Below are 13,730 nucleotides of genomic sequence, written 5' to 3'. Positions count from 1 at the left end.
TTAAATTTAATATTAATTACAATGTCATAAAAAAATAAAAGAAGTGAATCTATAGAAATTTTTTTTTTTTTTTTTTTTTTTTTAGAACACAACGTAATATCCCTGAGAGAAATTGAAGAAGACCTAAATAAATGCAGAAATAAACCATGTTGATGGACTGGAAGGCTCAATATTGCTAAGATATCCATTTTTCCCAAATTAATATGTAGATTCATCAGAACCCTATCAAAATCCCAGAAGGCTTTTTTTTTTTGAGGAATTGACAAGGGCTTCTAAAATTAATATGTAAGTGCAGAGGGCCTAGAATAGCCAAAACAATTTGGAAAAGAAGAAAATGTTGGAAAACTTAACCTAGTTTAAAGAATAGAAAGCTTCAGTAATCAAGGCAATGTGGTATTGGCCTTGCTATAGACAAACACATCAATGGAACAGAAACAGAGCCACACATAAAGGACTGCTAGATTTTTTTGACACAAGGTACCATGTTAATGCTATGCAGAAAGGACAGTCTTTTCACAAATGATGGTGAACAACTGGGTAACTATTATGGGAAGAAAATGAACCTTTATCCAGGTATTTGTGTTCCAACAAACACAAAAATTAATTAGTGGTGGATCATAGACCTAAATGTAAAAATTAAAACTATTAAGCTTTGAGGGGAAAACGATAGGCAAATTTTTCGATCTTCTGACTAGGTGAAGATTTCTTAGAGAGACCAAGTACTAACTATAAAAAATTGATAAAGTGCATTTATCAGCTTTAAAAATTTCTGCTCATCAAAGACACAGCTAAGAAAATGCATCAACCAAAGGACTAATGGACCACATGAACCACAGCCTCCACCAACCTGAGCCCAGAAGAACTAGATGGTGTATAGATTTTTGAATGAGAAACCAATTTGCACTGTAAACTTTCACCTAAAGCACATTAAAAAAAAAAAATCTTAAATTTCAGAAAAAAAATGCATCAAAAAGCCACTGGGAGAATAAATAATAAGCTGCAGTTCCACATAATAATCCATGTATGAAGTACAATGAAAATAATATTCCATTTATAGTAAAAACAATATATGAAATACTTGAATTTCAGGCATAAACTTCTAATGAAAAAACAAAGGAAAAAATAACTGGAAACTTATACCTTATACTGGATTGTACAGACTATAAAAAAGATGACAACATTTCCTAATTTAGTAAAGATATTTTAATGTGAGACTAATTTTTCTCAGGATATTTTAAATAACATTTTAAAATGATATTCCAGGTTAAGGAAACATGCCTTTGTTTTAAGTTTATTGACTCTTCTTAGTAGTGCATTTTTATCCTATTGAATTGGGGCAATCAGGAATTCTATAAGTGGCCTTTGATTTGTTAGTGGACATTCAATCAAAGCTTCAGAAAAAGGTTAAGAATACTGGAATGAAAATTAGGCCATGAGCAGCCCCAAACACCATAACAAGAAATATAATCTTAAAAAATGTCCTGAAGATGTATGTGTTAGATGTATATAAAACACATACCCCTATTACTGTTGAAAGTGCACTCTGTAACACTGGATAGCCTAGCAGATACAACGCCTCAATTGCTTTTTGGTTTACCGAGGGCTTAGAACTAGAAACAAATGCATAGCATATGTGTGCACAAAAATCAAAGGAAAACCCTATACAAATGACAAGATTCATCATGGATATGGAATCGAGATTGACATTCCAGAATGCCATGAAACCTGTTACTCCCACAACCACAGAAGCAATAGCAAAAGTTACCCACAAGGAACACACTGGATGAGGAATTAACAGTAAAGAAACAATGAACATAGCTAGTGATGCAACAATGACACTTCGAATAGTGTTTTCCACTATTATAGCATACTGATCAAAATATATGAAGGCCTGGTTATACACGAGTAGGGGAATTTCACACTTGGCAGCGATGCCTCGAAGCTGTTGTAACATCTTCTTCTTATTGGTTGCAGTAGAAACATCCTTGGTCTGAATGAAGGCCCGAGAAGAAACTATTTCATTTGATGATGAAATATTAATATCATATATAAAATTTGAAAAATTCTTTAAAAATATGGGAATATTGTTTACAAAAGTATCTTTATCATTTACATCTTGTTTTGCTTCTTCCATATACTGCACGTATGTTCTTAACCAAAACTCTGTGAGATTTTTATCTACATACATATTGTCTTCAAAATCTATCATACATTGTTCCAATTTTTGCCTAACATCTTTATTCCAGTAGTCAACATTTTTAGTAACAACAACCATAACCATGGGGCCATACTCTGAAAAAAACTCTTCCTCTACATCAAAATACGGTGTGACGTAGGAATCGTCACTTGCCAGACTTCGAACATCTAAACCTTCTTGTACTTGGAAACACCCATATATACTGCTTATGATATACAAAAGGTATAAAAGCACTACAAAACACTTGGACTCAGTGCTTGTGAGAAAAGGGCCAAAATAGTCTCTGAAGAACAAATTCATTGGATGGCTGCCACTTCCATCTTCATCTGGGAGAGAATCAAATGGGAAACAGCAGGACCTTTTTAAAGAGGCGCATTTTTGGTCAGAAGTCTCTGCCTTTTTCAACCACTGTAAACAGACTACTTCTCTCTTACCATCCAGGGCCAAAAATGCTCCAAAACAGGTGATGTTATAAAAATAGCAAAAGAGCAGGGTTGTTCCTGTGTAGATGCAAAAGTATTGTACGGACCTGAAAGAGGTCACAACCCCTGTATAGAAGGCCAGGACGTTGGTGATGGTGGTGACTGTAATGGACACTGCCGCCTTTGAATAGACACTGGACAGTCGCTGTCTTGTATTATCCATGAGGTTGGTCTTCTGCCAGGCAGAAATCATGATAAACATGTCATCGACCCCAACACCTGTAAAAAGAGAAACTGAATATTCATAACAAAGGTGATTGAAAATTAAATATATTGACTCAGACTCTTTTGTTTGTTCATCTGTGAAGGTCCTATTTATCCTACCCAATCTCTGCTTAGATACCACCTTCTCTGTGATGCTTCCTCTGATTGCCTCTGAATCCACGACAGAATTCATCATACTCTCGTCTGTAACAGCTCTGTGCTTTGTACATACTCCTGTTATTTACACATAGCACAGTGTACTTCTAGTCTTCACTTAACGTGTTTTTACGATGAGATCAGGAAACCTGCTTGACTGAGAAGTTGAAGCAGGATTAACAATGTATCTTAGATTTCACTAGACTGCTTGAGAGATCATTTTCTCCCGTAAGCCATTTTCACACCAAAACACAAACATATACAGCCAACATTCTGTTGCTTAAAATATAAGCTGGCCTTGTATGTTCTACAGTTAGCATTGGCTATCTCTGTGGTATGATCTGAGTGGCACTGTGCAGTTTACACACACATACACACACACACCCGGCAGTTTTTCTTCTACTCTGTTTTTGATACCTAGAATGCTATTATTGGAACTTCCTTTGCCCAGGTAAGGCCTTATCCAATTAAAATGCAAATATTCCTGGTATCAGAAATACGCATCAAAGTAAATCTTTAAAATCTTTTGCATATCAGTGCCTGTTGGATTAGATCCTCTCCACAATCATGTTTCATGATTGGTTTGGAATAGAGAAGAGAGTAAAGCATTCGAAGACACGCATCACTGAAGACCGGGAAAGAAGGACTACCAAGAATAAAGGGCACTAGAAGGGACAGCGTGAGCATGTCACCTCCCTCAAATTTTCTACTAAAGCTGACACAACTTTCACTCAGCTACACCTTTGTTTTTCTGTGTATTGATACAAAATCAGTACTTGGAACTGAAATGCTGATCGCAATTTCAACTCTCTAAGCTCTTCCTGATGGATTACATGCTGAAACTGGGAGTGCACTGGAAATTGCAGCATAGGCCCTACTTCAAATGCTCTGTGGGTAAGATCAAAGTAGAAGGATTCACACTGGCAAAGTCTATGTAGTCTGCCAAAAGCTGCATCCTGGCCTTAAGAATTCCAGCTTTAAGGATTCCAGTTGTGGTCATCCTGACAAAAGAGGAGATTAAGAAGCACTAAAGACAATTAACTCACTGATAACTGTTAGGCATTTAAAAACTAATTTTATTATTTATAGAAGCTTGCTCAAAATTTGTCTTGACACATTTCATGCTTCAGTTATTGAAACTGCACACACATACACACACACAGACGTGCTGGCTGTGGCGTGCACTGAGTGATGAAGTCTATGTGTGCACTAGGAGTGTGCACTCTGAAGAGCTAGAATAAATAAACTTACACCCAGTACACAGTTTATCCACTATCTCCTCCAGGAAACCAAATATTATTTCCTTCCAAGTTGCTTATTTTCTAAAATATAAATGCCTTTGTTTTCTCATGCTAAATGTAAAATAAATTCTGAAAATATAAAAAAATACAAAAACAAAATGTAAAACAACTATAATTCTACCTTTCAGGGATAGTCCTTGCTAACATTTTGGGGTATAACCATTCAGGATTTGTTTTATGCAAATACACACGTATAACTATATTTCAAATATTTCATCTCATAACCTGCAGTTTCCTTTAACATTATATATCTGCCTCTTTTTAAGAACTGAATAAGATTCCAATATTTTAATATGCTATGCTTGATTTTGACTGATCCCATATTGATAAGGGATTAGGTTGCTTTCAGTATTTTCCCATTCTAAATCACACCAAAATGAACATACTCTACATTTTGAACACTTGTCCAATTATTAGTGGAAATTCCTAGAGTGAAATTGGCGGGGGAAAGGTACTCACTTTTTAAGCTTTTTATTCATTGTTGTGAAATTGGACTCAAAAAGTGCGTACCAACTTACACTTCCAGCTAAATATAAGTGTTCATTTACATATAACTTCCCAAAATCCTTCAATTTTGCTCATATTTGTGAATCTAATACAAAAATAGAGTGTCTTGCTTTGATTTAATTTGCATCCTTTGATTATTTGAGAGATCAAAATTTTTTCTTACATTTTAAGTGACTTGCAGGTTGTTTTGTATGTGGGAACTGCTTTTCATGTTCTTTATCCATTTTTCCCATGGGGCAAGAGATTTTTTCAGCTATTAAGATGCTCATAAAGAATTCAACTGTTTTTCCTGTATGCTACTACCTCACTTTGGCTCTCTGTAGATGCACCTAAATGTAATTGTCTTCTCCAGTCTGACATGAGCTCTCTGATGGTTAAGATTGTGTGTCAACTTGGCTGAGCCATGATTCTCAGTGTTTTTATATGATCACTCCCATGATGGAATCTGCTGAGTACCAATCAGTTGAAGGGGCGTTTCCTTGGGGGTGTGGTTTGCATCCAAATATATGCAGACGTTCTGGGTTTTTACTCCCTCTGGATCCTGCAGCTGCTTCCCGTTCATCTGACCATAGGTTCTTGGGACTTGAGCTATCAGTTTATCTACCGGTCTTGGGTTCACTAGCCCCTGTAGCTACGTGAATCAGGAGAAGCCTTGCGGTCTTGCCTGCCAATCTTGTGATTCTTAGATCTTCACAGCCTGTGAACAAGAGCTCTGGTCTCCTCAACCTGCCACTCTTGGGTTCGCCAGCCTTTGTGCCTACGTGAATTTAGAGAAGCCTCTATCCTGATCCATGGACTTGTGATCTTCCAGTCTCTACAACTGCATGAACCATTTCCTTGATATAAATCTCCCTCTATAGATATTTACACACATTACTGGTTTTGCTTCTCTGGAGAACCCAGCCTAAGACAAGCTCCTTCCGTAATCTACCCCACACCCCCACATACACGATGTGTAGGCTCACATTTTTGTTTTACTCACCTAGAATAAGAAATGGTGAATTTGCAACTATGATCACAAATGGAACCCCCATGTACAACATCAGGCCAAAGCCGCTCACTACTGCCAAGGCAACGGAAATCACTCCAAAGATTGCAACCCACATTTTGTTTCGTACACAGTCAAACCTGTAAATTAGGAGGGAAAAATCATTTGTAGTGGCAGTGTCCATATTTAAATTCTACCAATTCTAATCTTGAAGGCCTATTCAGAAACCTCTAGGGCAATAGTTCTCATATTTGGCTGCGGGAGACCTTTAATTCCCAGGACCTACTAGCAGTGGTCATCCAGTGGTTAAGAGCATGGCTGCTAATTGAAAGGTCAGTAGTTCATACCCACCAGCAGCTCCATAGGAGAAAGATGTGGCAGTCTCCTGCCATAAAGATTAACTAAACCCACTGCCATTAAGTCAATTCTGACTCACAGTGACCCTGTAGGACAGTCAGAACTGCCCCATAGAGTTTCCAAACTTTACAGAAGCAGGTTGCCACATCTTTCTCCCATGGATCAGCTACTGGGTTTGAACTGCCAGCCTTTCAGTTAGCAGTTAAGTGCTTCACCACTGCACCAGGGCTCCTTGGAAGCACTATGGGGAAGGTCTACTCTGTCTTACATGGTTGCCATGAGTCAGAATCAATTTGATGGCAGTGGGGGATCCCATACTAACTGGGGGAAAGAAAAAGGGAAGCAGGGCAGGAAGTTGGGAGTCTGTACTTTTACCAAGCTTACCAGGGCGATTCTTATGCAGCCAGCGCAGCACTGATCCATTGACTGGCATTTCAGAACCACAGAAGATCATTAATTAATTCCCCTGTGATCTTCAAAGGATTACAACAGGCAATGGAGGGCAAGCTCTCCCAGAGAAAGAACCCATACCCAGTTGTCTTCTCATCTATTCCCCAACTCCAAGTAACCATAAAAATAATCCTAAATAGCTTCTGCATTTCAAAGCTATTTCAATGTATTTTGTGTTTACAGAAAAGGATGAAAGCCTTCTTCGAAAACATTTTCAGGTTTCTCCTCTGCTGGTGAAGTAGACTCTGGAAAAGTTGCCATTCATTGCAAAGGAATTAGAAATGGAGTCTATTTTGAATGATCCAACTGATGCCTGTTCCCTTGTCAGACCCACAGAAACGGGGATATATATCTATATACAAGATTTTCCAAGTATGGCTTCAGTGCTCTACCTCCCTACCAACCACAACATTATGTTTTTAAATACAACAACGTCTGGTTTTAGATTTTACTTTTGGGGGGAACTGCTTCAAAACAAATGACTTATACTTGCTCCAGATAATTTTACTAGGGAAAGAAAGTAAGCTTGGAATTGAAGACTAAGACAACAGAGGAACTGGAGCCACTGATTCCAAAATAGGAACATGACCACAGACCTTCATCAGACAAGACTACATTTAACCAGCTAAACTTTCTAAATATTATTAAAATTTCTGCACTGTGGCGGTATATCACTCTTTCTCAGCCTGCTGGTGCTACCAGTTAAATTCAGGGTCCCAACCCAAAACACACATAAAAATTCCAGGGCTAAAGTAAATTATGTTGTTACAATAAAATCTAATTAAAATGAACATTTTCTTAAGATAAAAATAATGTTTTACAGGCTTTAAGTAAAAAAAAAGATGAGTTTTGAAGTCAGAAAGATTAATGAAGATAAAAGTGATATATGACATGTTTTTTCCCCATTCTCTCGTTTCTTTTTTTTGGTGAATTTTTGTATGATGTCTCTTATTGGCTATAGTGACTTAACCTTGACTACTTACTGTGTTGACTTTCTCTAAATGACCTCTCCTCTAATGGTCAATAGGCAATGGGGGGAAAAAGAACACTGTAGGAGTCTGATGTGTAAATCTGTAGATGCTCCAGTTCCCAAGAAGGACCTTTGTTTAAGCAGTTCATCAGAACCACCTAAGGAAGTTCTCAAAAATTTAGATTTTCTGGAAACTAGCCAAAAAAAAAAAATTTTTTTTTTTTTTTTTAGCCCCGCAAGTTCTGATTCAGTATGTTTGCAGTGAAGCTGTAGAATCTGCATGTTTATAATTGTCCTCAGATGAGTCCAATGCTCAGGTAGATTTTGGCATCACTGGCAGCAAAATCGCTCATTTCCAGAATTTTTTCCTCACTAAGCAGGGAAGTCTTGTCAGGAGTGGCATAAGCAGGGAAAGGCTAAATTAGAAATTACTGTACTTAAAAAACTATGTATATGCTTAGTGAGGGAGCTGCATTTTTCTTAAAAGGTAATGGTGTCTATCATGAGTAAATAAAAGCTTATACCGCATTTGAGAAAAGAAAGGTTTTCAAGATTTCACCAGAATTTGATCTAATATTTGGTATAAATTTTCTAAATTTCCAGAGTATCAGATAATTTTGAAATACTCTGGAAGCTCAATAAAGCATTCCTTGCCTTAGAATGAATGAAGTTCAATTTGGAGCATAAATTTTTGTAAAAGTCTTATTATTATTCAAATGACTTCACTAAAATCTGTCTAATAAGGGCCCTTTTTTTTTTTTTATAAGGTAACGCACGTGTGCATAAACTTCACGTGTAAGTGTGTATAAGCAAAGCAGCACAGGGATGTCTTAGAGACTAAGAGGCCCCCCGCCGGAACAGAGATAAGAGGCCCTCAGTATAGCAGAGGAAGGGAAGCAAGGGGCTTCCAAGAAATCTACAAAAGTACCCACTGGAGAATCAGTTTTATATTCAAGCCCAGAGAAGGCATGCATCAGACCATCATGGCAGCATCTGTGACTCAAGAATTTTCCTGTTCCCTTTCCTTTCCTTGGAGCCCTGGTGGTGCAGCGGTTAAGAGCTCAGTTGCTGACCAAAAGGCCTGCAGTTTGAATCTACCAGCCACTCCTTGGAAACCCTGTGGGGCAGTTCTACTCTGTCCTATAGGGTCACTATGAGTCAGAACCTACTCGAGGGCAACAGGTTTGGTTTGTTTTTTTTCTTTCCTTGAGCATCAGGAATCAGCTCAACAACAAGGAAAAGGAGAGGAGGTAACAGAAGAATCCTGGCAAGCCCTTTTCCCCACTAAGGACTTATCCCATGCAGCATATTTCAGCTAAGGGTGCTGGGGGTAGGGGTTGCAAAAACTTTAAGCTCAAATTAAGTTACCACTTTTGTTTATTACATAGACATGGAGATTTAAATTCTGACTGGAGGACTCTGTAGTACCCAAGAATGGCCACAAAATTGCTGAGGTCTGCCTGAATTTTTATAGGGCAGAAGAAAAACCTGCTTACTTACAAAATTTAAAGGGAACAACCAAAAACCAAACGAAACCCGGTGCCGTCAAGTAGATTCCAACTCAGTGACCCCGCAGGACAGAATAGAACTGCCCCATAGAGTTTCCAAGGAGTGCCTGGAGGAGTCGAACTGCTGACCCTTTGGTTAGCAGCCATAGCACCTAACTGCTACGCCACCAGGGTTTCCAAAGGGAACAAAGGGACACGAAAAGTTGATTTATGTTTATACCTCACGAGTTCTACTTGTTTAACATGTTGGTTACATAAGCATAAAATAGTCTTCGGCAGACAAATATAAATCATTTTCTAGTTGCCTTTTTTTTTTAACACTAGCCTATCTGCATTACTGTACACAATAATCTGTAAAGATTAGACTATAAATTTTTATTTTCAGAACTAAGTTATAATATTGGTGCCTTGTAGATTCCATACTATTTTTAAAAAATATCTACTTTTAAAATTTATCTACCAAATTCAATGAAACTAAGCTTGTTTGCTTCTTTATTTCTATCTCTTTTTGTTTCTCTGTTTTCTAGAGCATGTAGTTTTCCTTTCCAGAATAATGACAATTATGAGGTAATTTACTAACCCTAGAGTGATATCCCCTGTACTCATTTCCCTTTACCTACTGGGGCCTCTTCTTCCTTCAATCCACAGAGTTAAATTACATCATTTGATCCTAAACCTTCTTATCAAACCCACTGCCATCGAGGTGATTAAGACTCAATAGCTACCCTATAGGACACAGAAGAACTACCCACAGGGTTTGAGGAGTGGCTGGCGGATTAGAACTGCTGACCTTTTGGTTATCAGATGAGCTCTTAACCGCTCCCTCACCAGGGCTCCTAAACCTATTTACACATGAGAACCTCCAAGATACATTTTTTGATATATAGATTCCTAGATTTAATCCCCAGATACTTTGATTCAGGAAGGCAGGGCCTAAGAACACATACTTTTAGGGCTCTGGAGATGACTCTGACATGAGAATCCCTGGAATAAAACAGTCTCTGTGGTTCCTTTTACATCTGAATTCTACAGTTTGCTGGTCATGTTCATATTTTAGCTTTCTGATCACAAAAGCTCAAACCAATCTTAATGCCTAGACAACATTTTAAGCGCTCAACAAGGTACACCCCACATCAACACAATGGAGACACCTAAATCAGTTAAGCTTATTTTCTTATATAGGTGCTTTCCAAGTGGAATAATTAATAAGATGAAATACATATGCTAAAAAGGATATGCCCAACCAAATGGAACTTGCCACAATTTCTTTTTAGCATTCCATTTGATTATACACTACTGCTGATGGTCAAAATAAGAAGAGTCATCAGGCTTAAAACGGAAGAGCTTAAAAAATTAAGAAGAGTGTTTTACCTGTAGCATGACATGATTGCAAATAATATGATTAGAAGGTATGCCAAGTGAAACAGAGGAACCACTGTCTTAGAAGCTGCCTCAAATTCCAATTGTCTGGAAAGTGACGTAAAGTAGACCGCCTGCCACAAAAATATTTACTTAGGTAAATAACTTTTAATTCCACTTTTTTGCATGTGAGTTAGAAACATTATTGAAACACTGTCGTTTCTTGATCGAAACAACATGTTAAAATGAAGTAAAAGGTCAAAACATGCGGGTTATGATTTTAGAATAAAGAAGAGTAGCGCAGCTTAGCTTCCTCCTACAAGTCCATGGCGTACTTTCCAAAGTTTGTTGCAAACTTCCAAAGTTTTAAAACTCCTGCTTCACAAAATTTGAATTTTATATAAAACTGTGAAATCTGGAGCACATTTGTAACTGTGGAAACTACGGCTTTTTCTAACTTTTTACTAGGGTGGTATCTTTTACTACTTTAATTGCCTTGATATCATTTCAGGGAGGCCTAGTATTTAAAGGCCTTTTCCAGTAGGTGTGTTGGTCTGACTAGGCTTATTTAGAAGTATTATTAGTAGGGTTGTTGGTCCAACAATTACTGACCAGCTAACATGTGCCTAGCACGTGCTTTATCTACGACCGACTTGAAAAATGCCAAGTCAGTTATCTCTTTAAACAACACAATGGACTTTGTGCCTAACTGTTTTGTTTTTTAATCCCAATGAGTTCCAAACAAGTGTTAGGGGCTCCCAGACACCAGCAAACGCCTTAGCTAAAAGAATTTCAAAGTAATTTTACTAGAAAACCAAACCTCGAAACTAAATGTGAAGATTCATGTTTCTACCGCACAGGCCTACTCTGAAGCACAAAGGATTTGTGTTATCAACCAGAATGCTACCAAGGATTTAAGATGTGTGGCTTCCTCCAGAGCGTTAACTAAAAGTACCAAACACAGCGGAGTACAGCTTTAAATCAAGGGACCCACCCCAGCAGATAGCCAGGGAGTGCTACTGCTACAGTCCTTCCAGCAAGTCATCATCATCCCACCTTCTCCTGGCCTCTCTCTAAACCCCGGCCGCCAGGTACCTGGATCTTCTTCAAGGCTAGCCCATCCTTCATGTCGCTAAATTGGTTCAGGAAATGGATCAACCACTTTTTGCTCTTCTCGTTGTCTTCCGCTAGCTCGGTCTGCAGGTAGTACTGCAGCCGTAGGGCTTTGGCCTGCACAAGTATCTGGTTCTTTCCCTTCCTCTCGCCTAAGATGATTCCTCCAACGAGGCGCGTCAGGTAGATGACCTGCTGGTTGAGACTGTAGACGGGGAAGGTGATGTTTTTCAGGTTCAAGTCTTTCTTCCGCTGCCAGGCGGCCAGGAGCGGGTTGGATGGCACGCACCCGCCCCTGACCTTGGCGCACACTTGCGTGTAGTGGATGCGGGTCCCGTCTTCCTGGACCACGAACAGAGCCTGCACTGCGTGGTCCAGTTTACTGACTTCACTAAAGATGTCAGGTTCCAACAGCGACGGGGTGTGGGAGAACGCCAAAACGCTAGCGAAATTGACTTCGGTGCTCTTCCTGGTGGCGGAGAAGCGAAGGGAGTCGTTGGTGGTGAAATGTCGCTGCACGAAGAACCGCTCCTTCTTGGCAGGGCTCCCCACCGGGGAGTACTGCTCCTCCAAGTTTTCTTCCTTGTCCTTTGGCAGGTGGACGAAGCCAGTGCCTAGGAGGGCCGTCAGCACCAAGGGCCCCAGCAGGAAGAGCCAGGGGTGCGAGCCCACCGCCCAGCCCAGCCGTTGGAAGGCGAGGTTGAGCGGCGCCTCCAGGCAGTCGGTGTGGCAGCGGGGCTTCTTGCTGACAGACTTCTGCGACCGCCGAGATGAGCTCCGCCGCACCGAGACGCGGCGCAGCTGCGACTCCGAGGTCGCCGAGAATCGCCTCCCGGAGCGCAGTCGCTCTGACGCCCGCCTGTCGAGCTCCGGCTCGTCCCGTGCCTCCTGCTGCCCTGACCCCGACTCTGGCCTTTGCTCCGCGACAAGCCGGGCCTCGGCTTCTGGAACTACCTTCGCGGGGGAACTGAGACTCATTTCCGGGAAGCACAGGCGAAGTTTTCAAACGGGACGGCGGCTGAAAACGGAGAGACGGGGCGGGACTCCCATCTTCACCCCGCCCGACGGTTTCTGGGAGAAGTTCTAGGGAGTCTGTTTGAGCTCGGGCTGCTCGCGCCCTGACGCTGGAGGCCTCGTTGGGGAGCACGTGGTTTGTGCTGTCGTCTGTAGCTTACCTGGCCGGAGTTCGTTTGTGGCTTTCCTATCCCCTAACCAGTTCAGTTAACATACGACCCTTCTTAAAGGTGAATGAAATGCATGCCCGCCCTACGCTGAACTCACCGTTGAATGGGAGAGAGAAGCTTGTGCACAGTCACAGTCTTAAACAAAAGGTACAGCTATTACATAGAGGAACAATGTAAGAATGAAGGCTGAGTTCTACTCAAAGCATTGCATCAAGAAGACAGTGCAAGGACATTTTTTAAATGGCTGAAAGAAAAAAAAAATCCTCTCAACCTAGATTTCTGTTGTCAGGGAAATTATCCTTGAAAATGGAAGAGACTTTAAAATGATAATTGGAAATATCCATTGACCACTTAGCTGAGAGTGGTAAATTCCTTGCAAGATAAAACATACCCAAATTGACCCAAGAAAAAGTAGATTTGAACAGCTTTATTCTTGTTAAAGAAATTGAATTTGAAAGAGAAAACTTTCCTATAAAGAAAACTTTGGCCCTAGATGACTTCACTGGTGAATTCTAACAAACATAAAAGAAATGATACCAACCATATATTACGTATTTCAGAAAATAGACAAGAAGGAATAGTTGCCGACTTGTTTCCTGAAGGCAGCAAAACCTGACTTCAAAACCTAAGACATTACAAGAAAAGGAAATTCAGACCAATGTTCCTCACAAACATCGAAGCAGAAATCACTGACAAAAAAAAAAAAAATTTTTGTTTAAATCAAAACAGCAATATAGTCTACTAACCAGTAGACTGTGGAAGAGTACTGTTGAATTGCTAAGGCAAATTGTTACCATAAAAGAATGACAATTAAATAAAAACATTTTAGAAAAATAGACCTTTCAGACCCTTAAAAAAGCTATTGAAGAATACACTTCAACAAGGAAAGATAGGAATGCAAGAAACAAAATTGAGCAAAGAAATTGGTAAAGTAGGTAAATACAAATAATGGAA

The 13,730-nt window shown here is 39.7% G+C and overlaps 1 protein-coding gene across 1 annotated transcript; it reads right to left on the bottom strand.

Annotated features, from left to right (window-relative positions):
- Positions 1–1,238: 1,238 nt before the first annotated feature.
- PTCHD3 (patched domain containing 3) lies at positions 1,239–12,627 on the bottom strand. The gene is made up of 4 exons (XM_049881777.1): positions 11,575–12,627; positions 10,492–10,613; positions 5,830–5,975; positions 1,239–2,898 (listed from the first exon to the last, which is right to left on the bottom strand). The coding sequence occupies exons 1-4, from the start codon at positions 12,568–12,570 to the stop codon at positions 1,394–1,396; spliced, it is 2,769 nt and encodes a 922-aa protein (XP_049737734.1). The 5' UTR covers positions 12,571–12,627; the 3' UTR covers positions 1,239–1,393.
- Positions 12,628–13,730: the final 1,103 nt, after the last annotated feature.

Source organism: Elephas maximus, chromosome 4 (assembly GCF_024166365.1).
Source record: "Elephas maximus indicus isolate mEleMax1 chromosome 4, mEleMax1 primary haplotype, whole genome shotgun sequence".
NCBI classification, from domain to species: Eukaryota; Metazoa; Chordata; class Mammalia; order Proboscidea; family Elephantidae; genus Elephas; species Elephas maximus.
This window is presented reverse-complemented; position numbering and strand designations above follow the sequence as displayed.

Excerpts from the sequence above, each read along its gene's own strand:
- PTCHD3 (XM_049881777.1), bottom strand. The coding sequence starts at position 12,570 with ATGAGTCTCAGTTCCCCCGCGAAGGTAGTTCCAGAAGCCGAGGCCCGG. Across the intron at positions 10,614-11,574 it reads TAGCCTTGAAGAAGATCCAG|GCGGTCTACTTTACGTCACT; the intron begins GTACCTGGCGGC and ends TTTTTGTGGCAG. Across the intron at positions 2,899-5,829 it reads TTCACCATTTCTTATTCTAG|GTGTTGGGGTCGATGACATG; the intron begins GTGAGTAAAACA and ends CTCTTTTTACAG.